The sequence below is a fragment of the Nelusetta ayraudi genome, unplaced genomic scaffold, assembly GCF_046127955.1.
Source record: "Nelusetta ayraudi isolate G7.1 ecotype Tasmania unplaced genomic scaffold, CSIRO-AGI_Nayr_v1 ptg000039l, whole genome shotgun sequence".
Classification (NCBI taxonomy): domain Eukaryota; kingdom Metazoa; phylum Chordata; class Actinopteri; order Tetraodontiformes; family Monacanthidae; genus Nelusetta; species Nelusetta ayraudi.
In genome coordinates this window covers 3,381,319-3,408,613 of record NW_027466089.1, presented here as the reverse complement: position 1 = coordinate 3,408,613, position 27,295 = coordinate 3,381,319, and the positions used below count along the sequence as shown (strand labels likewise).

Here is a 27,295-nt window from a genome sequence, read left to right as displayed (position 1 = left end):
ACGGTCAGATCACAGGTTTACAGAAGTAAAGAAGTGGGTGAAAATGTTTTGTTTTTATAGCTACCATCATACCTGAAAACGGCGTTGGAGGGACTGCTGTAGGGCTTTCACTAAACCGCGCAGGTAATGAGCTTTCTTCTGCATACTGTTGAGGTGGCTGTTGAGTGATAGAATGCTAGGGAGAGCCGCACTGAGAGTAACCACCTTCTCTGCTTGTGTGAGATCTGTTGCTTGAAGAAACGGGCCCAGAATTTCCACAAGCTCTTTCAGCTGGCTCAACTCTCTGCCTGTTAGGCACAGGCTTTTGTGTCTTTCATCTTCCAGGAGAGTGTTAAGGCTTTGGGGATCAAGGTCAGTGACTGCCTGTACAAGGCGGAGAGTCGAGTTCCAACGAGTTGCTACAGCAGAGGGGATGCTCCGATTGGCTCCATACGTTTTCTTAAAAGCTTCCTTAAGTCCACAAGTTGTATGAAGTAAACTGCAGAATTTTGTCACCTTTGCCAATGCACAGTTAATAATTTTGGTCTCTTTCAGTCCATCTCGCACGACGAGCTGCAATGAATGGGCAAAGCACTGCAGCCGCTGTTGCCGGCAGCTACTCTGGATGGTGTCCACATCTTCTTGGAGGGTTTCACCTGTATCCTCCCATAAGTCATCATTTTCTAGCTCATCATCATCTTCACCCTCGTCATCCAACTCATGCCTCTCATTTCTAGTTGTTGAGGGGAAACAAACTGTAAAGGCCTTCTTCATATTTGAAGCGTTATCACTGATAATGTAATCTAATTTGTGTTTTACATTAAATTTGTCACATATCTCCTCAAATTGTTCACTGATTCTGATTCCAGTGTGTGAACCTGTGAATCTATCACAACTTAAGAGAACTGTCTGCAGTCTTGAGACACTGCTCTTCTCCATTTCCATGAAGTGGGCCGTTACACCTAGAAAGCCTTGCATGCTCCTGTCAGTCCAAATGTCCACAGTCACAGACACAGTGTCTGCTTTTTGTAATTTGGATTTGATCTTGTACTCTTTGTCGGATGCTAGATCACTCTGGTAACGGTGTTTCGATTAACTGGGCAGTATTTTTCATCCACCACTGACATGAAGTTCTGGAAGCTGGGTATGTCAACCAAGGACAGAGGAAGGTTGCATGAGATGATGAGGTCATGAATTATGGAGTCAGTAATGGTCTTCTGTCGGGGATGGCCCTGGCTGTATGTTTTCACTCCTTGTTTTAGTCCCACAAAGGAATCGAGGCTGCTCTGAGTCTGACCCTCTTGGGCTTCTCCACAGGAAACTTTTTTGGCTGCCTTATATTCAGCATACCTGTAGATGAACAACATGGGAGGTTGCTAATTTTTGTAACACAAACACTAGTAGGGTTGCCACCTCCTAGAGTTTCAAATCCGGGACATGGGGGGGAGGCGGAGGCATCCCCAAAATATACGGGTAAAAAGTGAAGTGCGTATATTTACGGGAGGGTTGGCAACCCTATCTAGACCACAGACGGAAATCAAATGAGGTTTTGTCATTTTTCCTAAACAACGGGACAAATTGTGTCCCGGGAGAGATTTTATTTTTCCCGGGACAGGTGGTGAAAAAAGAGAATAATTCTGGGAAAAACGAGATGGGTGGCAACCCTAAACACTAGTGTGATAAGCTAGCGCAACAAGCTAGCGCAACAAGCTAGCTTGTAAAACGGCGGTAACCAAGCCGTGGTGTTTGTTTAACGTTACACTGCGGTCTCGTTAAACACCACGGCCCGACCGTTTCTTCTTGGTAATGCACTAAGCTAAACAATAACTAGACAATGTATGCAAAAACACTATGAGTACAACTTACCTTTCCTTGTGCACCTTTTCAATGTGCCGCAGGAAGTTGCTGGTTGTGGAACCTTTTTCTTTTATTGTCCTTTCGCAGCATTTACATTTTGCAGTTCTGTCTCTGCCGTTCTGTTTGAAGTTTGTGTAGTAGTACGTTAATATAAAGGGTAGCGAACCTGGCGGTGGACTTTCTTTAGCAGCAGCTGCTCCACTTGCACTTGCCATGATGACTGATAATGAAGGAGAGAGGGGGGGATGTGACGCGATGCGTCGCGCATCGGAGGTGGTTTTGTGAAAAATAAATAAATAAATAAAACAACAAAAAAATAAAATAAAATTAAAGATTGCCCACGAGTCTTTGATCTCGAGTCGATTCAATTCTCAAGTCTTTTAGGGTCGAGTCCGAGTCGAGTCTGGAGTCTCCAAAAATACGACTCGAGTACGAGTCTTTAACTCGAGTCCCCATCTCTGGGTACTGGTATGGGCAGGTATTGTTAAAGATGAGCAGTTGGACCTTTTTGGGTTGAATATGGACTCAAAATCAACTCTCAGACCTACTGCCAATTTTTAGAAGACACTTTCTTCAAGCAGTGGTACAGGAAAAAGTCTGCATCTTTCAAGAGGACTTTGATTTTATGCAAGACAATGCTCCATCACATGCATCAAAGTATTCCACTGTGTGGCTGGCCAGTAAAGGCCTTAAAGATGAAAAACTAATGACATGGTCCCCCTTTTCACCTGACTTAAACCCTATTGAGAACTTTTGGGCCGTTCTTAAGCAGGACATTTAGAGTAAAGGTAAACAGTGCACCTCTCTGAACAGTGTTTCGGCAGCTGTACAAAAAGTTGATTCTGACCAGATCAAGAAACTGACTAAACTCCGCGAATGGAAGGCTTGTGAATGTTATTGAAAAGAAGGGTGGCTATACTGGTGACTTTTTTTTAAATTTATTTTTATTAATATTCAGGACTGAGCCTCAGCGAAGGCCTGCTCTCATCATTATTATTATTATTATTATTATTATTATTATTATTAGTATTATTATTATTATTATTATTTCTGAAATGTTTATTTGTTAATTCTGAGGGGTTTTTTTTATTCTCACTTTAACATGTAAAAATAAACAAGTGAGATGCGAAAATCTTTGTTTTTCATTTAGTTGCATAATAATTGTGCACAGTAATAGTTTCCGAATAATGGTGTACATAAAGATATTCTCATAAGAAAGCCAGAACTTCACTTTTACTACTTAAATGTTCAGGTTTGATGGTTTGTTCACATTTTGGATAGATCAAAAGCACTCTAGATGTACAATAGCAAAATTAATCCTCAAAAATACAACTTGCCTAATAATTGTGCACACGGTGTAGACGGTACCGCTGCGGTTCCGACCCGACTCTGTTCATGACAGACAGAATCTTCAGACATCAAGAACCTGATTCTAACTCCACTGGTAGTTTGGTGGCCTGCAGTGCTTGGATGCTTTGTTTTGTCTGTCACTGTGGTCCATTGAAGCAGCTCCAGAGAGTTCTTCCTACACACAGAGATGTGAAGGTGTGAATGGTGTTAGTGAATGGAACTCACTCTGCTGTAGGTAGTACATGGTGGCGACGCCTCCACCAGTCAGCACAGTGTTGAAGATGGTGAGCTGCTGCAGCTGAGAGGTAGACACCCTCATCTTCTGCTTCCTCTGCAGACTCTTCCAGTGAGCTCACAGGACAAACTGTTGCACAGAAGATCATGTGGAGATCCACAGTGGGACATTTCAAAGAGATGGTTGCTTCTTCAAGACCATGGTGCTCATCAACAGACACACTACACTATTGATTTTATTATGTTAATGACTTTGTAAAGTGTCTGAGGTTTCTAAAATGTGCCATACAAATAAAATGTATTAATATCTATCTATCTATCTATCTATATATCTATCTATCTATCTATCATGCTTGATTACTACTATTACTGATGTACTACATCTGCTGAAGTTCCACAGGCTGTCTAATACATTCAATGAGTGTTTGTGACCAGTGTATTCTTTCTAATGATCCATGAAAATACGTGTGAACGAAGTGAAAATACACCAGGCCAGGCAGGAAGTACCGCGCCGCACCGGTAGGGGGCAGTGACGTGCCGGGAGGCTGATGACTGACTGACTGACAGCGCTATCAGGTGCAGTCAGGCACAGACGTAATAAATGAGTGAATGACGGTGGCCAACAGAGGTACAACACCGCCCCCAAGTGGTGAGCACTAAACAACACATGTGTGGGAGCTTTCTGACAGTGGCCACCTCTCTTTGAGCTGCAGCCAGTGATGGTCTTCATCCTCTCCCACACCTCCCTCATATTGTTGTTCTGCATCCTTTCTTCATTTTTCCTTCTGTGCTGCTCCCCTCGCCTCCTTGACTTGGACTCTGAGTTCCCTCTGGACCCGCTGGAACTCCTGTCGCTCAGCATCTTTGAAGACCTTCTCCTGGTTCAGAAGGTCCTTGATGTCGCTGGTTCTCCAGGGCTTGTTGTTGGCAAAGCAGCGTCCAGATCCAACTTGAACAACAGCGTCCATACAGAAGTTTCTAAAGTCCGTAGTGCAGTCAACCATCTGGTCCATGTTGTGGTTGTGAGAGCCCTGCAATGCGTCCCAGTCTGTGGAGTCAAAGCAGTCTTTCAGAGGCTGCTCCATGTGACCAGCCTCTCTGTCGTGCCTTGTCTTGTCCAGTGGGTGAAGGGCCTGGGTTCTGGTCCAGGGCCTGGTTCTGGTACTCTCTTGTCCTGGGGGTCCCCATCCATCCGGGGGCCAGGTTGTGCTTCCTGTCCTCCATCCAGGGGTATCTGCCTCCCAGCCCTCTGGTCCTGGCTCTTCGGGGGGCTGGTGGCCTCTGGCCAGGGGGGCTCACTGCTCTGGACCTCTTCCCCACCGGCTCTGAGTTCATCTGTTTACTATTTGAATGAGTTCATTTTTGGATCATTAATTATGTAAACTAATATCTGTTGTTGTTTGGACACAATACCTGTACATTGTTGCCAGTTGCTCTCCCAAGCCCTCACTTCCATCCAATTTTTTCTCTCTTTTTCTCTCTCTGTCCCTCCCTCAGTCCTGGCCACAATATCACTCATCCATCAAAATAGAATCATAGCAGTCATCAGGTCCTTCCTGAACCCACCCGTGTCATTCACACCCTGGGCTCACAAGCTCCGCCTTTGAGAATCAAATCTGTCAGCCATCATGAAGACATTCAGACACACTTCTGCTGCTCATGATGGCCAGACAGGACAAGGGAAAAAAAAGATTCCCCTCAAGAAACATTTGAACATTGACACCATCACCTACCCTCACATATATTTGTATTTGTATTGATTTATTGAGCACAATTTAAAACAAGGAGGGAACGAAGCCCAAAGGGCTTGAACAGAGTTCCACTCCCATCATCTACAATCAATCCAAAGTCAAATGTCAACATAGGAAGAGAATCATTTCAAACAACAGACAACAATATGGAATACATTGAACAGTTCAAACATAAGGAGATGTTTTTTCAGTCAGTATATTTGCAGAACACACACAGTGTGTGTTGAGGCCAGTCAGGTTATTGATTCATACACACTCATCCTTTCATTGTTTGCTGAGGGCTTCTGTTAACTGCTGTCTCCCTCCTCCACAGTCACTGGGTCGGAACCAGAGCTGCTCTCAAGTGCTGCTGATAGAGCTAACAGGAAGTAGCCATCTGCACAGGGCTGCTGCTGATAGTGGAGCATCACGTGTGCTTCAGTAATCATCCAATCAGGAGTGTTGTGCTACGACTTTGAGGTTGACTTGTCAGGGGGAAGCAGTGGAATTGTGTGTATTTTTGTTTTGCTTGTGAGAGTGATGGTAGGGAGCCTCTAATGTTGACTGAAGGCCTTCTATTGGCTGCTTTTGTCATTTGCCACTTCATTGTGGGTTGGTCCAGAGGGAGGGGCTTGCTAGTTAAAAGCTGACCACCAAGGCTCAGGTGGTTGTGATGAGGCAATTCAAAGCAGAAACAAGGCATTGAAAGTCTTCAAACAGAATCCTAATGATCAGAGTCTTATTGTATCTCAAAGATCACAAGCCAGGGTAGGAAGAATCATAAAGTGTGCAAAGAAAGAGGTAGGTAGGGACTAGTGTTTTCAATTCAAGAGGAGCAATTTGTCATCTCAATTGAAGCATCCAGTGACATTTTGCTTTTCATGCTGATGAAGCTACTTGAAAACTCTGAAGTCACTTCTACTGATCTTTTGGGGCCGTTGGAGTCTCAGTCCATGGTGGGACTCGAACCAACAACCTTGTGATTCACAGTCAGTTGTCTTATTAACTGAGCCATCTGTGGGCTGATGGGATGCAGCTCCTGGAGAACTGATTGAAGCTCTTCTCTGAACAGTTGAAAAAATCTGCATACAATGTTGTTTTTTTCCAAGTACAAAGAATTTTAAATACTTTCATTAAAAGTTATAGCAAAATCTCAACATGTCTGAAAACCAGAAAAAAACACATGCTATAGTATAAAGTACAAATATACACAGTAAAAACCTGGTCATGTGGTACCAAGTGGGATTTGAACCCACATGTTCTACAACCACAGTGAGAGATTTAGCCTACTGAGCTAACCACCTTGTTAGCCAGAGCACTGTGGAGGTCAATAGGTCACCCTGTTCATACATCCCATTATACAGCCCACTGCTTCTGGTAAACACGTGACTATAAACTGTGTCATTATATCATACAGTGACCTATATATGATTGATTTGATGCTGATGATCTTCTATTATTCATCACTGATGAGGAAATGAGTTGAAGAATCTTTGGTTTTGGCAACTTGTTGTCCTTTGTTGTGTGTCTGTGTCGCTGCTTGTCAGTGTGTGTCAGTGTGTGTCAGTGTGTCAGGTGAAGCACTGAGGCCTCTGTAGTTCTTTGCTTTCTCAGCGCTGAAGACGGTCTTGTGGGGACCAATGCTGACTCCCAACACAGAGCTCCCCCTTCCCTCTTTTCAAACTCTGTTTGAATTCCATTTTCAAAGAGTGAGGAGAATTTTCTTTCCTCTTAATTGTATCTAAAAGGCTTCAGCTCCACTTGTTGTGTTGCACTTGTACAAAGTGACTGTGGCTGTTTGTTTCTCCTGCAGAGTCCGGTGTTGAAACGCACCAATGTCAAGTCACTGCTGTCTATTGATGTAGTGACATCCCTGCACAGACCTCAGGAACCTGCTTAGCAGGTTAGCAGCTTAGCTCAGTGGGTTAGCCTGCTTACTGTGGTGCTGAAAACCAGGGTTCCAATCCTAGTTGTTGGTTCAATTCTGAAGCAAAGCCTCTTTTGTTCTCTTGCTACTTTGAACCAAGCCCAACTCCAACACTAAGTGAGCCTCTAATCCAGGGGTGGGCAAACTGTTTGACTGGTGGGCCATAATGGCTTCTACAATATGACAGAGGGGCCGCTTTCTCATTGGAGGAAGACATATATCAGGGGATGTGTAGACAACATGTTGCTTTAATGGCAATTAAATAATGAACACAACAAAATAATTGTTTTCATTGTTTTCTATTTCATGACTTAATGACTATTAATATAATTCCTTCAAGTTTGGTCGGCCGGATTGGAGAGTGTAATTGGCCGCATATGGCCCCCGGGACGTAGTTTGACTTCAAACCTGGATCCTCTGACATAATTCCTCCCTTCTGAACAGGCCAGAGGTGGAATCATCTTTATATGACCTTCCGTTCCTGAAATACACGTCTTTGACCTATGAATTTGACCTTTGACCCGGTTCCAACCATCTGACCCCTGATTCAATTGTTCCGTTACAATCAGGCTCCCTGAAACTGGGAGGGTGGGCGGAGTTTCAACTCAACAACAGGAAGGTAAAGTCAGTGAATGTGGCTTTGAACAGTGCCACTGATCCCTCTGGCCCTTGACCTTTGACCCTGAGAGAGAGAGAGATTATTTCAAGTCGAGGCTTTTTAAGGTCAAAGGTGATCAGAGCAATGATACTTCAGCATCAAAGCTTCTCTACAATAAATGCAGCATCCTGAATGCTGCTCATTGAGATAGGTTAGGGATAATTGGTGTGTGTGTGTGTGTGTGTGTGTGTGTGTGTGTGTGTGTGTGTGTGTGTGTGTGTGTGTGTGTGTGTGTGTGGCCAGCAGAGGGCAGTGTTACTGCAGCTTGCAGTCATTTGCAGCCATTTTCAAGCAGTGGCTCCAGTGCTTGGATGTTTCCCACAAGCTTCATTTGTCCATCACTACTTTGTCCTGCAGTGTGTTCTGCTCCTTGTGCAGTTTCTGCCACTGTTTTCCTGCCACTGCTTCTGACACAATGTTTGCTGCCCTTGTCTTTTGATGGAGTGAGCAGCTCCTTGAGGACCAGACCATCTTCACCTCTTGCACTCCAACTGCTCCTGGGAGCCACAGCCACACTGGATGCACCCTGGCAGAGAGAGAGGGGCGTGGCTGCACTTCAGCTCAACACAGCGTCATGTGATTTCAGGGAAGTGGGAGCAGAAACACTGATCAGAGAATCTAAGAATCAGAAAATATCACAAGAGCACCTCAAAGTCCAAGTGCTTCTCCGTCTGGCTGCATGTTGGCTGGAGGCAGCAGCAGCAGCAGGAGTCCTCCTCTCTGTTCACAGAGGGTCGCTCTAGGTGGACACAGGTGGCTTCTTTCACTCCTCTCTCAAACCATCTGTCTTCTGTGTCTAAAATCTGGACCTTTGAGTCTTGGAAGGAGCGGCCTTTGTCCCGGAAATACAGATGAACCGCTGACTCAACAGAGCTGTTGATGACAACACCTGCTTGATCATCAACACCTGATGTTGAAAAATCAACACCTTGCTATTGGTCGGTCCCATCAGCCTTGGCCCCGCCCACACCTTCACTGGTAATCTGATTGGATGTTGGTTCTGGGATTGGATGGAATCTTGGAAACGGGTTGAAAAGGGAAAGAAGGATTCTGAAATGGGATTAGATGATGTAATCCAATCCTAATTTTAATCTGGATCAAAGCTTCAGTTTGTGTTGTTGAAAACATTTCAGTAGGATGTGGAGAACTTTGATCCAAAAAGAACTGTATTATCCTGATCCCAACTGGGGGGGGGGGGGATTTCAAGGTGAATTTCAGGAAGGAAATGAGCAAAACTTTAACATTGGTCAAATAACCAATTTGTATCATTTTAGCAGAGGCCCTTCAGGCAGGCAGGCAGCAGTCATTCAGAGTTGGAGCATTTCTATCTGGCTGTACCCCAGAGAAACAATGGAAGGCCTTAGATGACTGGAGTATTGATTTGAGAATCCACGTATTGGACGGATCAATATTTTAGTCCTGATCTGCTCAATAGTGTCATTTCCCATCATGCCCCTCTCACCAGTCAAGCCGTCCCACTGCCAATACTGGTAAAGACACGACATATAAATCTAAATATTGAAGTTTCACATACAGTATCCAGTTTTTAATGTAGGATTTTACTTATTTGATCATCCAACAGCATTGTTAGATGGCGAACCAATGGCTTGATACTATAAAAACGTCACTTCCGGGGTTGGCCAGCCGGAGGGAACGGTGGTGACGCAACGAGGAAATACAGTGAAGGCTAGACCGTCCCCAGTGGTTACCAGGGAGGCGGGGTTTGGTCCGTCCTTCTAGGCTGGGTCCTCGAAGAACGCTTCCTTCAGACGGCGGACACTTGGACTGAAGGGTGCACACCCTGAATTGAGACACAGCACATATGTGACGGAGAGTCTGCTTCTCATCAGCAGTGAATCCATCATCTTCACTCAACAGCAGTGAATGTCTCTGATGATGCGTTCAAGGACTGAAGTGTGAGTGCTGACTTCTGCCGTCTCTTCTTCTCTCCTCACACGGAAGTGATGTGTTCACGTTGAGGGAGGATCACTTGGTCCTGAGGATGGGGGGAGGGCTCTTCCAGAGTGCAGCCAGTAGGGGGCATTAGAGGCTCGGTCTCCTTGTTGTCCTCAGGAGCTGACAGGAAGTATCACATCCCTCAACAAGTGTCCAGTCCCATCACGTCAGGGAGAAACAGGTGCAGCTCTTCAAAGAGGAAATCACATTTTTCTCACCGTCATCATGGACTGCCAACAAGTGATGGCAACTGTAGTTCTGGAAAGAGCCGCCAGGGGGCGCCCTCGAGTCAAAACTACCTTCTACTGCAGACTTTACAGAGAAATGAACACATGCTAAAAAAATAACACATTGATTAACAGGCAGATATTTCAGACAGGTCACTCTATAATATGTCAATAAGAAACACAATGTGTTCAAATGTGGCCTTGAACCTTCAAACTTTCCTATGACGTGTCGGTCCTCGCAGCTCCCAGTTCTGCCACTGAGGGGCGCTGTTTGACCGGTTTTTGCTTGTTTGGTTTTGTTTGTAGCCACAATGCAACCATCAGTTGTATCATACTGGGGAGTTGATCTTTCTGCCTGGCAACAAGACATTTCCAGCCAATAGAAAAACTATGTCAACATAATAATACTGCTGAAAATCAATCAATCCTCTCTCTCTCTGCCCCCCCCCCCTCTCTCCCACCCACTCTGTCTTCCCCCCCCACCCCCCACCCCACCCCACCCCACCCAACTCTCTCTCTCTCGCTCTTACACACAGCATCATGTGACTTTCTGGAAATGTGGGAGCAGTTGAGGCGGCTGGATGGGAGGAGCCACAGTGAGCAGCAGAAACAGGAAAAGAAGCCTGAAGTGAAAGTTGTTCTGTGTCAGGCTCCATTTTGAAGCATAGCAGCAGCACCACCACCACCACCACCAACAGCAGCAGCAGCAGCAGCAGCAGCAGCAGAAGTGTGACAGGTCCATGGAACTACCTGCAACCTTCAGTAATGAAGCTGGAGCCTCTGGAAGACAGTGAGAACACTAATGTCCTTGTTTCTCAGTCTAATTCTAGTTTGATTTGACAGTGATAAATTCCTCAGAAGGTGAAAAGGTGTCAGATGTTGTGGTCAGTGGTCAAGAGAAGAGAATCTTTGACATGTTCACATTCATCATGTTGAAATGCAGCAAAGCCCTTCTGAGACTGAACTTTATGCAGTGGCAGGAATGTTTGGTGCTCTGTAATAAAGTGCAGCTCAACTCCACTGAGATGAATTTCAATCCAAAGTTCAGTGTGATGTGACTCCACTGTCTCTGTCTGCTGAGAAACAAAGGGCCAGTTCCACAGAGCCACTGCTCAACCAGAGCCCACCAGGTGTCAACCACACCAGATAGAAAATATACATTTGATAGATGAATATGTCATCTAATAATATATTAGATGATTTGACAAGACCAGCCTGGAAAACAGCTACAAATCCATGACGGGCGCAACGTGGTGGCTAAAAGACGGCGTCATTAACGGCTGCGCTCCATTCTTTGTGGGTCAAATTCTTTGATTGTGAAGCTGCATGAAGGGATTGAATTTAGAAAAGAGAGCAAAAGACAAGAAGTGATTTGTGAAGAGCCCACTAGGAGGCCAGCAGGCTGTCAGTTAGTGTTGATGGAGACAATGATTCCATCCAACTAATGATGGAGTCAGAAAAACAGCTGACAAGTGATGGACACCAACAACTGATCCACTCACTCAAAGCCAAAGTGTCTCCACAGGAAGACGGAGGGGAGTCCTGGTGGTGAGAAGCAGCAGCTGAAGGAGCTTCTACAGCGGCAGCAGCAGCAGCAGCAGCAGCAGCAGCAGCAGCAGCAGCAGCAGGCCAGGATGAGCTGGACGTCCTCGTTATACAGAAGGTTCATTGGCTCATTCTGGGACCGGTCTGCTCCATCAGGTGAGTCCTCGTGTCTTCAGTGTGGAGCAGCACTGCAACCTGCCAGTCACAGCCAGACTGATCACAGTAAGACTGTCCACCGGCACCTCCTTCACTTCTCCCTCTGAGATCACGTCAGGACCTCCAGTGAGAAGATTCACTGAGGGACGTTGAGAGCAAACAGTCACACAGCAGCTTCACCACAGCAGCTGAAAAGTTGTGGAGAGAAAATGATGCTCACACTGTCACACTGATGTTTTCTTCTCCAACCTTTTCTCTGCTCCAGAGGCTGATGATGGTCTGCAGGAGCTTCTACAGCAGCAGAAGATCAGTCTGGAGAGGAGATGTGAACGTGTGACTGAAGGTGTAGAAGCAGGATGTCAAACCCTCCTCAACAGCATCTACACTGACCTCTACATCACTGAGGGACTGAGTGAGGAGGTCAACAGAGAGCATGAGGTCAGGCAGCTGGAGACCAACAAGACCAAGAAGACCACAGAGACCAAGAAGACCAAGAAGAACAAGAAGACCAAGAGGACCACCAAGACCTCTGAGACCATGGAGACCAAGAAGACCAAGAAGAGCCTCCACGGCCGTCCAATCAGGTGCAGCCAGATCTTTGAAGCCTCACCTGAGCAGCAGGGACTCAGAGTCAGAGTGGTGCTGACCAACGGCGTCGCTGGGGTTGGAAAAACCTTCTCAGTGCAGAAGTTCACTCTGGACTGGGCCCAGGGCCTGGAGAACCAGGACCTTCATCTGGTGCTTCCTCTCTCATTCAGGGAGCTCAACTTGGTCAAAGAGCAGCACTACAGTCTTCTGGAGCTTCTCCATGTTTTTCATCCAACGTTAGAGAAGCTCACAGCAGAGCAGCTGCATGTCTGCAAACTTCTCTTCATCTTGGACGGCCTGGATGAAAGGAGACTGGCTCTGGACTTTGAGAAGAACCAGGTGGTGACTGACGTCACTCAGAAGAAGTCAGTCAGCGTCCTGCTAACAAATCTGATCAGAGGAGATCTGCTTCCCTCGGCTCTGCTGTGGATAACTTCCAGACCTGCAGCAGCCAATCAGATCCCTCCGTCATGTGTGGACTGGCTGACAGAAGTACGAGGCTTCACCGATGACCAGAAGGAGGAGTATTTCAGGAGGAGGTTCAGAGATAGAGGAGATGTGTCCAGCAGGATCATTTCCCACATCAAGGCCTCCAGGAGCCTCCACATCATGTGTTAAGATCCCGGTCTTCTGCTGGATCACTGTCACAGTTCTGGAGAGCATGTTGAGCTCAGAGCAGAGAGGAGAGCTGCCCAAGACCCTGACTGACATGTACTCACAGTTCCTGCTGGTCCAGACCAAGAGGAAGCAGCACAAGTATGGAGGAGGTCCACAGGAGCTGACGGAGGCTGACAGGGAGCTTCTTCTGAAGCTGGGCCAGCTGGCATTTGAACATCTGGAGAGTGGAAACATCATGTTCTACAGTGAAGACCTGGAGAAGTGTGGTCTCAGTGTGACTGACGCCTCTTTGTACTCAGGAGTTTGTACAGAGATCTTCAGAAGAGAGAGTGTGATCTTCCACAAAACCGTCTACTGCTTCGTTCATCTGAGCGTTCAGGAGTTTCTGGCTGCAGTCTTCAGCTTCCACTGTCACACCAACTGGAAGAGGACAGAAGATGGTCACTCTGGAGAATCCCTGGATGAGTTCCTTCAGAAGATGATGAAGAAATCCCTGCAGAGTCCAAACGGTCACCTGGACTTGTTTGTTCGCTTTCTCCATGGACTCAGTCTGGAATCCAACCATAGACTCTTAGGAGGCCTGCTGGGTCTCACTGACAATCATACAGGAACCTTACAGAAGGTCATCAACAACCTGAAGGAGCTGAACACTGGTGATGTTTCTCCTGACAGAAGCATCAACATATTCCACTGTCTGCTGGAGGTGAAGGATCAGTCAGTGCATCAGGAGGTCCAAGAGTTCCTGCAGTCAGAGAACAGATCAGAGAAGGGACTCTCAGCCATCCAGTGTTCAGGTCTGGCCTACATGCTGCAGATGTCAGAGGAGGTAATGGAGGAGTTGGACCCCAGCAAGTACAACACAACCTGGGAGGGAAGATTGAGACTGATTCCAGCTGTGAGGAACTGCAGGAAGGCTGTGATACGTTTAGTAAGGTATGTAAACACTGTGTGTGTGTGTGTGTGTGTGTGTGTGTGTTGAATTGTGAGTCAATGATGAAGAATAATGTCAAGCATATTTTGTTGAGTTGCACTCCTCTTTTTTTCCTTTTTGATTTTGTCTGACTAATTATTCCAGGGGCGACACGGTGGCGCAGTGGTTAGCGCTGCCGCCTCACAGCAAGAAGGTCGTGGGTTCGGACCTGGACCTGGGACCTTTCTGTGTGGAGTTTGCATGTTCTCCCCGTGTCTGCGTGGGTTCTCTCCGGGTTCTCCGGCTTCCTCCCACACTCCAAAAACATGCATGTGCGGTCAATTGAACACTCTAAATTGTCCGTAGGTGTGCATGTGAGTGTGAATGGTTGTTTGTTTCTATGTGGCCCTGCGATGAACTGGCGACTTGTCCAGGGTGTCCCCTGCCTTCGCCCTATGACAGCTGGGATAGGCTCCAGCAGACCCCCGTGACCCTGACCTCGGGACTAAGCGGGTATGGAAAATGAATGAATGAATGAATAATTATTCCAGCTAATCTTATGGACTGTATAGGAGAGGCAAGAATCAGCTTGGGCTTCAGCCTGCTGCTTTTTCCTTCACACAGTTGTTATGTTTTTGTTGTTGTGAGTCTTTATAATGTGCACATTTGTTTTGGAAGCTTCTTTTTCATTGTTGTCAGTTGATTGCACAAGATTGATTGAATTTACACTGTCAACCAAAATCAACTCTTCAATCATTCATGATGAAGATGATGGTGATGGTGGTGATGATGATGTTGATGATGATGATGATGATGATGATGATGAGGATGATGAGGATGATGGAGGTGGTGATGATGATGGTGATGATGATGGTGGTGATGATGATGATGGTGATGAAGATGATGATGGTGATGATGATGAAGATGATGGTGGTGGTGGTGATGATGATGATGATGATGATGATGATGATGATGAAGATGATGGTGATGAAGATTATGATGATGGTGATGATGATTATGGTGGTGATGATGATGGTAATGATGATGATGATGATGATGGAAGTAGCAACTTCTCATTCTGCTCTCCTTCATTCAGTGTTCAACTCTCAGATATTCACTGTGCAGTGGTGTCTTCAGCTCTGCAGTCCAGCCCCTCCCACCTCACACTGCTGGACCTGAGCTGGACAATCCTGAAGGATCCTGGAGTGAAGCTGCTCTGTGCTGGACTGCAGAGTCCAAACTGCAGACTGGAAGTTCTCAGGTCAGTTCCTGCTTTCTACTGGTGGACAGTGTGTGTCAGCAGATGACAACTGGTGTGTAACGCTGCTCAGTGTGAAGACTTTGAAGCAGATATTAAAGACTCATCTAGACAAAGTGGATGTTGTTGATATTTTCATGTCAACAATCTGCAGCCAGAAAAGACTTTGGATGGTGGAAGAAAGTGTGGAAAATGTCTCCAGTCACTTGAGAGCTCAGTGGAAGTTGTTGATTGGTGATGAAGGTCACATGACTGAGCAGAAGATCCTGTGAAGAAACATTAGAGGCAGATTAATAGTGCAGCAGTATTTCTTCATCTTGTCCTTTGAATGTGTTTGACTTGTAACGAGACTCTGATGACTGAAAACAGCCACAAGCACACAAAGGACTCACTGATTATTTTCCATCTTCACTGCTGATTGGCTGCACACTGACTGACACACTGCTGTTGTTATTGTGTTGACAACACACTGGCACAATGACTGGTTTGAGGGAATGACTCCCAACAGCCGCACATCTGGATCATCAACAGGGAGGAATGACTCTGAATATGACATTTACACCATGGAAGGAATCAAATATTCATTCTACATTCAGGTTGGAGAGGTGCAGTTTGTCAGAGCTCAGCTGTGATTGGCTGCTCTCAGCTCTGAAGTCCAACCCCTCCCACCTCAGACTCTTGGACCTGAGTCAGAACCAGCTCCAGGATTCAGGAGTGAAGGAGCTGAGTGGTTTTCTGCAGAGTCCAGACTGTAAACTGGAGACTCTGAGGTCAGTTCACCCTCTTCACTCTACAACTTCTATCACTCTTGTTATTGTTGTCATGATTTTCACTTCACTGCTGTTGGAAATTCAATTTGCAGTCACTGGTTTGTGTTTGAAATGAGTGAAACTGGGTTGAAAGGTCCAGTGTGTAAAATACTGCAATCTAGTGGTCAGATTTCAGATTGCAGCGCTCACTCACTCACCCTCTCTCCCTCCCTCTCTGTTTCTGTCGTGTCAGATTCTGAAGTCCACATTTCACTTTGATGTTCAGAGTGATGACACCCTGGAAAAACTCTCCATCATTATAAACTCTCCATCATTTATTCTACATTCAGGTTGGAGAGCTGCAGGTTGTCAGAGCTCAGCTGTGATTGGCTGCTCTCAGCTCTGAAGTCCAACCCCTCCCACCTCAGACACCTGGACCTGAGTCTCAACCAGCTGCAGGATTCAGGAGTGAAGGTGCTGAGTGGTTTTCTGCAGAGTCCAGACTGTAAACTGGAGACTCTGAGGTCAGTTCACCCTCTTCACTCTACAAATTCTATCACTCTTGTTATTGTTGTCATGATTTTCACTTGACTGGGCCCTGTTACAGGAAACTAGGATGAGGGATTAAGCCGGGATATCTTGGTTATCCTGGATCAATTGATGTTTGATGTGGTTGCACAACAGTGGGATAGGTGGAAGTGAGATATGTTCTGCTAGAAGTTACCGTGGAGATTTATTGTGTGGAGTGAGCTGCTCCAGACCAAGCTGAGTTCCAGGATCTATTTCATCCTTGTCTCAGTCAACAGTCACCACCAGTGGAAGGCAGTGCTTCTTCCACTCAACACTGCACATTGTTATCACATTCACCTCCAGCCACTGTCATTATTTCAAGCTCTGGAATCATTTCATTTCAATCATGATAAAGAAATGAGTTGAGATCATATTGCAATCAGCATATATTATAGCATCCTATATAAAAATACACATCCCATAGAAAGATGGAGACACATCAAAGAGTAACATGAGCTTGTTTTTGTGACAGTGGACGGTCCTGTCACTATGCCTCCAATTGATCATGCGCGCTGGCTGCTTGGTCAAGGGAAGATCCCTTTGGCTGAATGCTTGGTGCGGATGACTATGACCTGGGAGTCTGAGCTTCCAAGCTCGCGAGCTTTGAAAGTTTGAGAGTCTGGAGACTCATGGAGATGGCAGCTCGATAGAACGGCTCCCGAAAGAACCGAAGAAATCACAGACCTACCCCCAGTAATATAATTTCCACATACCACGGTAAACGTACAGAGGGGGTAAGACGACAAACGAAGCCCCTGCTTCTATATAACAATCGGCGAGAGAAAGGAAGTAGTTACAGCTAACTCCGTGAAGCCACGGGCTAACGAAGAAGCGAGGACGAGATGGCTAGCTTAGAAGTGTTACTAGAAGAACTGAGAGGTTTCCGTCAGGAAAACAACAAACAACTGAAGTCTATCAAGGAGGAAATTAATAAAACGAATGCAAGAATCAGCGAAGTGGAGGAGCGGGTGGAGAAAAATGAAGAGAGGACTCTAAACACGGAGGAAGTGTTAACCGGGCTGCTAAAGTTACACGTGAAGCTGGAAGAAAAGCTAACGGACCTGGACAGTTGATCTCGTCGGGAAAATGTCAGGATCTACGGTGTTCCGGAGGGGTCCGAGAAGGACTCGGAGTCGATGACTACATTTGTGGAGACCTTACTGAAAGAGGGGCTCGGTCTGGTCGAGAACGCGGCAGACGTGCGGATAGAAAGAGCACATCGGGCGCTGGGACCGCAACCCCCGAAGAATGTATCACCACGTTCAATACTTGTGAGGTTTTCGAGCTTCAAAATGAAAGAGTCTGTACTGCGCAAGGCTTGGCAACAAAAGGGACTCTTTTGCCGTGAAAAGCGAATAAATCTCGACCACGACTACCCACCAGCCATTCTCAGAAAACAACGAGAGTATACGGAGGTTCATAGGGCTCTGAAGGAGAACGGGGTCTCGTTCCAGACCCTTTTTCCGGCGAGATTGCGAGTGAGATATGAAGAAGGGCCCAGAACCTACGACAACATAGAGGAGGCTACGGAGGACATGGTCAAAAGAGGTTACAAAGTGAAAGTCATCAGTTCACCTGATTCCCTGAAGGAGCAGATCGAGCGGCTGACCTGGACTAGGACAGGAGGGAGAAGAGAGAAAGGCGCCTCCAGCTCTTCAAGAGAAGTCAACTACAAAGAGAGGCTCCGGGCATTTAGGAGAACATCACCACCAGCTCCTTGAGAACTGAAGGATACCACGTTTTTCCTCTTGAGGTACACTTCTCAGATAGAAATTTCTACATAGGCTAAGTTAAAGATGATAGTTTCACAAAAAGGTTCGTCAGGGTCCATCCGGAACTGTGCTGCTGCCACCTGAAGGGCCCTCACCAATAGATTTGGGAGGACATTCCCTTCCGGGCTGTCACCAAGAAGCTCAACAGGGTCTAGGTTATGGACCCCTGTTTGGAAGCCGAGCTTGTTTTGTTTTGTTTTTTGTTTTTTTGTTTTTTCATTGTGCAGTGAGTATGTATGTTCTTGCTTTATCTGTTCATGTTCTTTTAGTTCTAGTGGGCTTGAGGGGGCTCTCCAATGTGATTGGTGAAATGGAAGACATCACTTAAATGGACATAATACATAAGGACCAGACGGGTTTTATCAAACACAGAATGACTCAGGACAACATCAGAAAAACATTTCACATCTTGAATCACGTAGAACAAAACAAAATAGAAACTGCAATGCTGAGTTTGGACGCAGAAAAGGCATTTGACTCGGTCAGATGGTAATTTCTGTATAAAGTGTTGCATAAATTTGGATTCCACCAGTCCTTAATTGATGTATTGGTTGTACGAGAAACCATCAGCTAAGATAAAAATTAACGGAGATCTATCGGAATCATTTATTTTGGAAAGAGGTACGAGGCAGGGGTGTTGTATTTCTCCTCTCCTCTTCGCCCTTTTTATAGAGCCTTTGAGCCAATGGATAAGGCAGAGGCCTGACATAACAGGAGTTGCGATGGCCTCTGGTGAACAAAAGCTATCCCTGTTCGCTGATGATTTAATACTAACTATAACAAATCCAACTAAAACTATACCCATATTAATGGAGATGATTGCGGAATATGGCTCATTGTCGGGTTACAAGATTAATATCAACAAGACTCAGGTTTTAACACTGAATTATGTCTCTCCAAATAAAATTAAGAGTTTGTATAGATGGAATTGGGAGGCGGATTCCATAAAATATTTGGGGGTTTTTCTAACAAAAGAATTTTCCAGGACTTTCGATGCCAACTATGGCCCCCTAACATCAAGACTAAAAATAGACATACAGAGATGGAATGTGATCCCTTTTTTCAATTTACACTCCAGAGTTGAGTCAGTCCACGCTTGTTGTATCTATTTCAGTGCTTACCTATCTTGATTCTGGAGAAACAATTTACAGAATGGGACAGATTAATATCACAATATATCTGGCAAGGGAAAAAGGCCAGAATAAGGTACAGAACACTGCAGTTGAAGAAAGAGAAAGGGGGGTTGGGTCTTCCCAACCTACAGGAATATTATCTTGCAGCTCAACTGAAACCATTAATCTATCTATGCTGTCCACAATACAATGCAGGATGGAAAGACATAGAGAGTTCCTCAGTGGAAGGTGTACCTCTCTTATCGATGTTGATGGACAAAGAACTACAAGATGATTTGATGATACCGCATGACTCGATGTTATACACAATGCTAAACTCTTGGAGAAGAATAGTGAAAATTTGCCATTTAGGTAACCAGATCAAAATGTTCAAGTGGTGCGCTTTTGACTCGGCTTTTAAACCAAACAAGAATGACGGGAGATTCAAGGGATGGATCTCAAAAGGATTAACCACCTATTATACATTTATCAAAAGGGGGTTGTTTCAGAGTTTTGAAGAACTTCAAAGGTCAAATGGGTTGGAGAAGGATGACTTCTTCAGATATCTGCAGGTTAGGTCTTACTATAATCATAATCTACAAGAAACTTGGGAAACAGCTGGACCAGGATTCTTAGAAGTGCTTTTGTCATTGTTGAAATCAGGTTCCTGTACTAAAGTTGTCTCCAAGTTATACAATGGTATTCAGCTGTTCAAACAAGTTGACACAGACTACATAAGGAATAAATGGCAAAAAGAAGGAAATTTAATTATTTCTGTTGAAAGCTGGGAAAAGATTCACAAATTTCAATGGACGACCTCAAGCTCCAATTCATGGAGAGAATTCTGTTGGAAGAACATTGTTCGGTTTTTTGTAACCCCTGCCCAGAAAAAACATCACAGCAACAGTGCTACCTGCTGGAGACAATGTAAGACAGACAAGGCAAATCATTACCATATCTTCTGGGGTTGTCCGGTGATCAAACCATTCTGGGATCAACTGTGCATGCACTTAAATAACATTTTTGTTGAGAAAATTCCTTTTAAATGTGAAGTCCTGTACTTAGGAGACATCTCATGGGATAACTGGAATTTGTCAGATAAAAAACTCATGGCAATGCTTCTGGCAGCAAGCAAAAAAACTATCACGAGAAAATGGTTGAGGACTGAAGCACCTACAATTGATGAATGGATTGATATTGTTCAGAATATTTACATTCTAGAGAAATTCTCATTCTGTCTTAAAGGTCAAAGAGACTCCTTTTTCAGGATATGGATAAAATGGACGGAATATATAAAAGCTGTAATTTCTGTAAACTGAATTTGACTGCTCTGTAAAATCATTGTCATGATTAGGGGTGTCAAATTATCGCATTAATCGCGATTAATTAATTACATGCCTATTTAGAGCGTTATTTTTTTTAATCGCTTAATCTATTTTTTTAATCTCTAACTTTATTGTTGGGGGTAGTTTTTTTTTTAAATCATAAAATCCGTATTTGTGTGGTGGGCTTCTTGTGCCTACGTTGTTAGGGGTGGAAAACAAGGTGTATCACACCTTGAAGTGGACATTGATTGGCTGTCATTGTGTTTGGGTTTATTTAGCATACGATGATAGGCTCCCATTGTAGTTGAGCAGACAAGGGGAGGAGCGGTCAGTAGTGGAGAGGAGGAGTGAAAATGGAGGAGCACGTGAAAGTTTCTGGTCCAGTGAATGGGAATTTTACATTTAAAAAACGCCCTCATGTAACGATTTATAAAGGTAGAGTCATTTGTGTTCTTTGCAAGAAGGAGTTTGCTTACCACCGAAGCAGCTCAAGTTTGGCTGCTCCAGGTGCAGCAAACATGCTGGCTGCCATGAGAGCCCTTCCATATGAGCACATTGCCTGCAATGGCAATTTTAGGTTGAGATTTAAAATTAGATTAATTAGATTAATTAATTACAGATCACAATTAATTAATCTCTCATTTTTTTTAATCGCTTGACAGCACTAGTCATGATACACACTGCTAGACTGGTTCATGAGATGATACACATTTTACTGTGTTTTTTTTTTTTTTTTCTTTCTTTTTTATGTTAAAAGGAATGGAGTATTATTAGCAATTATATTTTCATATTCACACTTGATGTGGACTTTATATTGTACGCAAGAGAAATGTCTGTACACTTGCTTCTCCAAATAAACAATAAATTACAAAAAAAAAGAAAGTTCGAGAGTCTGAATCCCCGTCCCAGGCGCAAATCCTCATGGAGGTTTATGAGGAGGTCAAAGATGGCCAATCCGTTAATCCCAGCTCCATAACCGGGGTCTATGGAAGGAAGCCGCGTGCATGGCGCACTGATCCAGGATAGCTTTCACCTGGCTTGATGAATCCGTGTCTTCTCATCCTGGATGGCTTTTAGTGCAACCCATGAAGCCTGGACACACGTGTTGTGGATTGGTTGAACGCTGAAGGCTTAGTGACTCATCTTGGATGACGCAATCCTACTTTGGTGCAAGGGGGCCCAGACAGCAACATCATCAAGAGCCAGTAATGGACTCCACAGTGCAGCACTCGTTCGCTCACCCTCCCTCTCCCATTTTATTCTGTAGAGTCAGATTCTGAAGTCCACATTTCACTTTGATTTTCAGAGTGATGACACCCTGGAAAAACTCTCCATCATTATAAACTCTCCATCATTTATTCTACATTCAGGCTGGAGAGGTGCAGGTTGTCAGAGCTCAGCTGTGATTGGCTGCTCTCAGCTCTGAAGTCCAACCCCTCCCACCTCAGACACCTGGACCTGAGTGACAACCAGCTGCAGGATTCAGGAGTGAAGGAGCTGAGTGGTTTTCTGCAGAGTCCAGACTGTAAACTGGAGACTCTGAGGTCAGTTCACCCTCTTCACTTTACAACTTCTATCACTCTTGTTATTGTTGTCATGATTTTCACTTCACTGCTGTTGGAAATTAAATTTCCAGTCACTGGTTTGTGTTTGAAATGAGTGAAACTGGGTTTGAAGGTCCAGTATGTAAAATCCTGCCATCTAGTGCCATCAGATTGCAGTGCTTACTTGCTGACGCTCCCTCTCCCCTTCTTGCCAGTGAACTACGGTAGCCTTCCAGCATCATAAAGGATGTGGTTGACAGCAAAGGTGTCTAGTTCTCTGTATAATGATAAAGTTCCATCAACACAAATATTACAACCATCTATTAGCATCACAATCAGTCATAGTCACAGCAGACAGTCCAGTGCTAGCATGATTTTCAGCTAGCGCTAGCATTAGCCACCTGTATGAGCACTTAGATACTGTAGATAGATCCGATAGATCCAGCTGGACTCAGCAGAAGGTCAAGGGTCAATGCAGGTTCTATCATCTCAGTCAGTTCAGTATTGATGAGCAAGATGCAGAAAAGATTCCACTGCATTTCAGTCACTTAATAACCATTTGTTCTCAGCACTTGCTTTATTAGAGGATTCCAGCCTCCAACCATCAATATGAAACTGTCTCTCAAACTCATCTTCCCAACCAGCCGCCTACAAACATGGCGGTGCAAGATGGCCACGACCTTTGACCTTCTGTCTGTTTCTAGAAAGAAGCATTCTAATGGCAGGAAAAGCAGAGGACTTTTATTTTCTACGAATCAAAGACTTCAAACTATATTGACGGTTGTATATGTAGCTTTCAGCAATAAATCTGCACTGATTTTACACACTGAACCTTTGAGGCAAAATGAATCAATGAATTCCAACATTGTTAACAGCTGATCAGTGGTCACATGACTAAACAGGTTGATATAAAATATTTTATTGTGGTGATTCATTATTTCAGTGTTATTGTTGTGCTTCTGCTTGGTTTAATGGACATTACAGTGTTATAGACATTCATATTTTTAATTTCATATTTTTTTAATATAATGATGAAAACTCCACTCACTCCATCATTTATTCTCTATTCAGGTTGGAGTTGTGCAGTTTGTCAGAGCTCAGCTGTGATTGGCTGCTCTCAGCTCTGAAGTCCAACCCCTCCCACCTCAGACTCCTGGACCTGAGTTGGAACCAGCTGCAGGATTCAGGAGTGAAGGTGCTGAGTGGTTTTCTGCAGAGTCCAGACTGTAAACTGGAGGTTCTGAGGTCAGTTCTGGTTTGGAACCAGTGGATGATGGTTTCAGCACCAAACACACTTCATCACACATGTTGAATAAACATTGAACTGAAGGTTGATTCATATCAAAATGACATCCAGAAATATGAAAACTTCATTCTGTTCATCAGTGGTCATGTGACCAAACATCATTTCAACACACATTAGTTTTGGACTGAGGATTTAATTTCAAGGTGACATTTTCTGTAGTGTCAGATTCTGAAGTCGACATTTCACTTTGATTTTCAAAGTGATGACACCCTGGAAAAACTCTCCATCATTATAAACTCTCCATCATTTATTCTCTATTCAGGTTGATTGACTGCAGTTTGTCAGAGGTCAGTTGTGATTGGCTGCTCTCAGCTCTGAAGTCCAACCCCTCCCACCTCAGAGAGCTGGACCTGAGGTTGAACAACCTGAAGGCTTCATCAGTGAAGCCACTGATGGATCTTGTCCACAACAGAGACTATCAACTGCAGACTGTGAGGTCAGTACTGGTTTGGAAGCAGTGGATGATGGTTCCAGCACCAAAGCCAGTTGATCCCACAGCAGAGGTCCAGTGTTCCCAGTCACAGTGTGAAAGGAGGATGGTGACGTCCAGCTGCTCCTCATTCATCCAACATCTGCTGCCAAACTGCTTCTTCTCTCAGTTCACCACTCAATTATTGATCAGTTCATCTTCATCAGGCCTCAGTATCAGTCCAACACTCCATGGTCACATGACCTTCATATGTTCCACACTTGACATGTGACTGAGAGTCTGCTTCTTCTCACCAGTCACTCCATCATCTCCATCAACAGTCAACGTCTGTGTGATGATGCGTTCAAGGACTGTGAGTCCTGACTCCTGCTGTCTCTTCTTCTCTCTGCAGGTGGGAGAGGTATTGAGGGAGGATGAGGAGGAGAGTGAAGAGGAGAGCTCCATCTAGTGGTGGCTGACAGAACTACGTGTCACGACCTTTGACCCCAGTGGAGCCTGGTGGCTGGCAGACTGCTTCTCCCTACACGCTGCTGTGGTTACTGGGAGAGACGTCCCAGAAGCCACTGGTGGACCTTGCAGTGCCACATATGGACTCTTGGATTGTTCTTGGCCTTCCAGTGAAGCACTGCGTGAGCACTGGAGGTCAACCATGACTGATAGAGGTCAAAGGTCAGAGGTTTGACCAATTACAAAGACCATAATTAATTAGATTATTTTCTTTAATGGAGTCCCAGCACTAATAAATATATATTTGTATGCGTACCCATATAAGTCCATCAATGTTTAATGCACCTTTTTTCTTGAGCAGTATCTTTAAATCTCCACCTGCTTGTGTTTGCATGTTCAGGTAGATTAATGTGTATGTAGATCTATGTTAGTAGCTTCAATGTGCTGTGAAATGTGGCATCTTCACCAACACTTGTATCATTTGACTCAGGTGTCTCAGTGTTTGCAGAGTCATTGCAATAAAGCGCTCAACACCCTGGTGGTTCTGGATTGTTCTCGGGGGTTCTAAGAGCTAAACACCCTGGTGGTTCTGGATTGTTCTAGGGGGTTCTAAGAGCTAAACACCCTGGTGGTTCTGGGTGGTTCTGGATGGTTCTAGGAGCTTCTAGGGTGTTCTAAGAGCTAAACACCCTGGTGGTTCTGGATGGTTCTAGGAGGTTCTAGGAGGTTCTAAGCGCTAAACACCCTGGTGGTTCTGGGTGGTTCTAGTACAGACATGAGCAAACTCCGTCCTAATAGAGTTGCCGTATGTGACGTCATTGGCAGTCGCCTCTGTCCGGTGGGCGACTGCCAATGACATCACATACGGCAACTCTATTAGGCCAAACTACATTGGTTGATTAAGGTTATCTTTTTTTTTCTGTCAATCCCTGGCGTATTTACGGTACTTTGTTTGTATTAATGTTGTATACACAAAATTCTCTCTCTGTCTCTCTCTCTATGTATTGTTGGATCAGATTTCTTTGTGCCGTGCTGCTGATCCACGTGTTGGTTGAATGAAGAGTCACAGGAGAAGAATGCCAATTTAAATATGTCTTTAGTAAAGAAATCAATTGAGGGTACAACTATACAGAGCTCTGGGCCCAGTTCAGAACCCTAGCAACACCAAAGTATTGTCAGGGCATGAAGTCTGACTGCTCTCTGTCCCTTGACCCAGTCCTTTTATACAGAAAGAAAACATGCAAACACTCCCAGGTGTTGTCCTCTTCTGACTGGCTGCCCGGTCTCCAGACCCAAGCCTCATTGGATGTTGGGGCAGCCTTTGATCCAAGTCTCTGATTACTGAGTGCAACAGGAAACAAGTCCTTATTTGGCAGGGAGCCAAATGATCCATCATTGGTTCCAGCGTGACCTGTTGAAATAATACAGTGCACAACATGCCTGAGGTCACAGGCTCCTCCCCCCCGTGCCTCCGATGGATCATGAGTTCTCCCCCCTGTAAATGACCGGGTTATAAAGTCTTATGGTGGTCGCAAAGTCAGTTAGCTCTCTGTCCATCCTCTGGTCCCCCATGGTCACCCTCTGCTCCCCCAGGGTGATCCGGTCCCCCAGGGTCACCCTCTGGTCACCCACTGGTCCCCCAGGGTCACCCTCTGGTCTCCAGGGTCACCCTCTGCTCCCCCAGGGTCACCAGTTAGTGAGGGATGTTCTTCCCTTTGTTCCTTCTTGAGCTCTTTGTGTGACTCCTGCAACAATGCCTTTTCTCTATGAGTAGGTCAGCCAAATGATTAAACAGCTTTATATTAATAATCATGTTATTATAAACAAACATCTAAACTAATTATATTATTCAACACTAACATCTAAACTAAATATATGATTCCAACAGTATAGATATACATACAAGGTAAATCAAAATACAGTGACAAATGTATGTATTCAACACACACTATCTATCACCGGCGAAATAGCGTTTTGACCGCCATCTATCCATATATCACGTTCGACCGCGATGTAGAGGTCTGTCCCAATGGAGTTGCCCCCCCCCCGTCAACATAACTTCGGTGGCCCGCCGACTCGATGCAGGTCTGTCATGTCACCCCTGTTCTAGTAGCTCAACACCCTGGTGGGGCTTCACAGACACTGACTTGCTTCCATTGACATTACAGCAACACGTTTTCTCCATGATATCCCAGGATACATTGTCTCCTCCTATGAGGTGGCTCACCAAAACACTGCATCCATCTGCTGCTGCTCCACTACCCCCCACCCCCTCTGTCTAGTAAAGCCTTCTCGTGTGTCACAGTTCCACTCATAGCAAGGCTCCATCAGGGTTAGGTAAAAACAAACCCAGTGTTTGAACAAACTGAGTGGAGCTCAGCAGTGACAAGGTCACTACTGTCCTTTGTCAAGGCCAACGTTGAGCCTCCTACTCCCCCTACAGCCACAAGGATCCAGGACTTCCTCTGGAAACACACCAGGACAAACAGCCCACATCAGAAAAACACATTTCAGTCCATAAAATGTGTGTATTTATTGATCTATTTGTAGTAGTTGATACTAGTTGATACAACTCACTGCTGACAAGGTTTACACAACACAACAAACCGTTGAGTTCAAAACCCAAAGAATAATTGTGTACTTTTCACACATCCCCACGCCATGTTCACTGGTCAGTAAACGGGTCAAGTGACCCTGTACGTCACCAGCAGTCCATGGCTGTGTCTCAGTTCAGGCTCTGCATCCTTGGAAGGCTGCAATTTGAAAGGAAGTTGCGTCACCGCACTGCGCTGAAGGCTCCTCCCAATTCCCAATAGTCAGAACGACGCTCCAAATGCTCCCTACTGTTAGCACCAAGGCTACACCACTACTATCCTTCACCTCCTTCTGTATCCCAGGATGCTTTGTGTACTGCTGCTGCAAAGCATCCTGGGATCCCGGGAAGTCAGCTACCAGTTGCCATCTACTGGCAAAGACACCGCTTATAAATTTAAGTATTGAAATTTCACATCAAATCTTCAGTTTTTAACGCAGGTTTTTTACTGATT

The 27,295-nt window shown here is 45.0% G+C and overlaps 2 protein-coding genes and 1 long non-coding RNA gene across 4 annotated transcripts in view; 2 read left to right on the top strand and 1 right to left on the bottom strand.

The window, feature by feature from the left end:
* LOC142892609 (NACHT, LRR and PYD domains-containing protein 14-like) overlaps nt 1-27,295 on the bottom strand; it is a 100,637-nt gene that overhangs the window by 22,627 nt on the left and 50,715 nt on the right. The window lies entirely within an intron of this gene.
* On the top strand, nt 10,649-12,895 carry LOC142892772 (NACHT, LRR and PYD domains-containing protein 3-like). Of its 2 annotated transcripts, none has more exons than XM_076033052.1 (3): nt 10,649-10,708; nt 11,444-11,685; nt 11,885-12,895. In XM_076033052.1, exons 1-3 carry the CDS (start codon nt 10,659-10,661, stop codon nt 12,823-12,825), a joined length of 1,233 nt encoding a protein of 410 aa, XP_075889167.1. In that variant the 5' UTR covers nt 10,649-10,658; the 3' UTR covers nt 12,826-12,895. The 2 variants fall into 2 exon arrangements, with proteins under 2 accessions (XP_075889167.1, XP_075889168.1); XM_076033053.1 differs by having other exon boundaries at nt 11,444-11,619; nt 11,885-12,894.
* LOC142892779 (uncharacterized) lies at nt 23,635-24,641 on the top strand. The gene is made up of 2 exons (XR_012927488.1): nt 23,635-23,807; nt 24,202-24,641. It is a non-coding gene; the product is annotated as an uncharacterized LOC142892779 (long non-coding RNA).

Bases quoted from the DNA above. Each gene is read 5' to 3' on its own strand.
- LOC142892772 (XM_076033052.1), top strand. From the start codon at position 10,659: ATGGAACTACCTGCAACCTTCAGTAATGAAGCTGGAGCCTCTGGAAGA. The intron at 10,709-11,443 runs GTGAGAACACTA...GTGTCTCCACAG, and splicing joins GCTGGAGCCTCTGGAAGACA to GAAGACGGAGGGGAGTCCTG. The intron at 11,686-11,884 runs GTAAGACTGTCC...TCTCTGCTCCAG, and splicing joins TCACAGCCAGACTGATCACA to AGGCTGATGATGGTCTGCAG.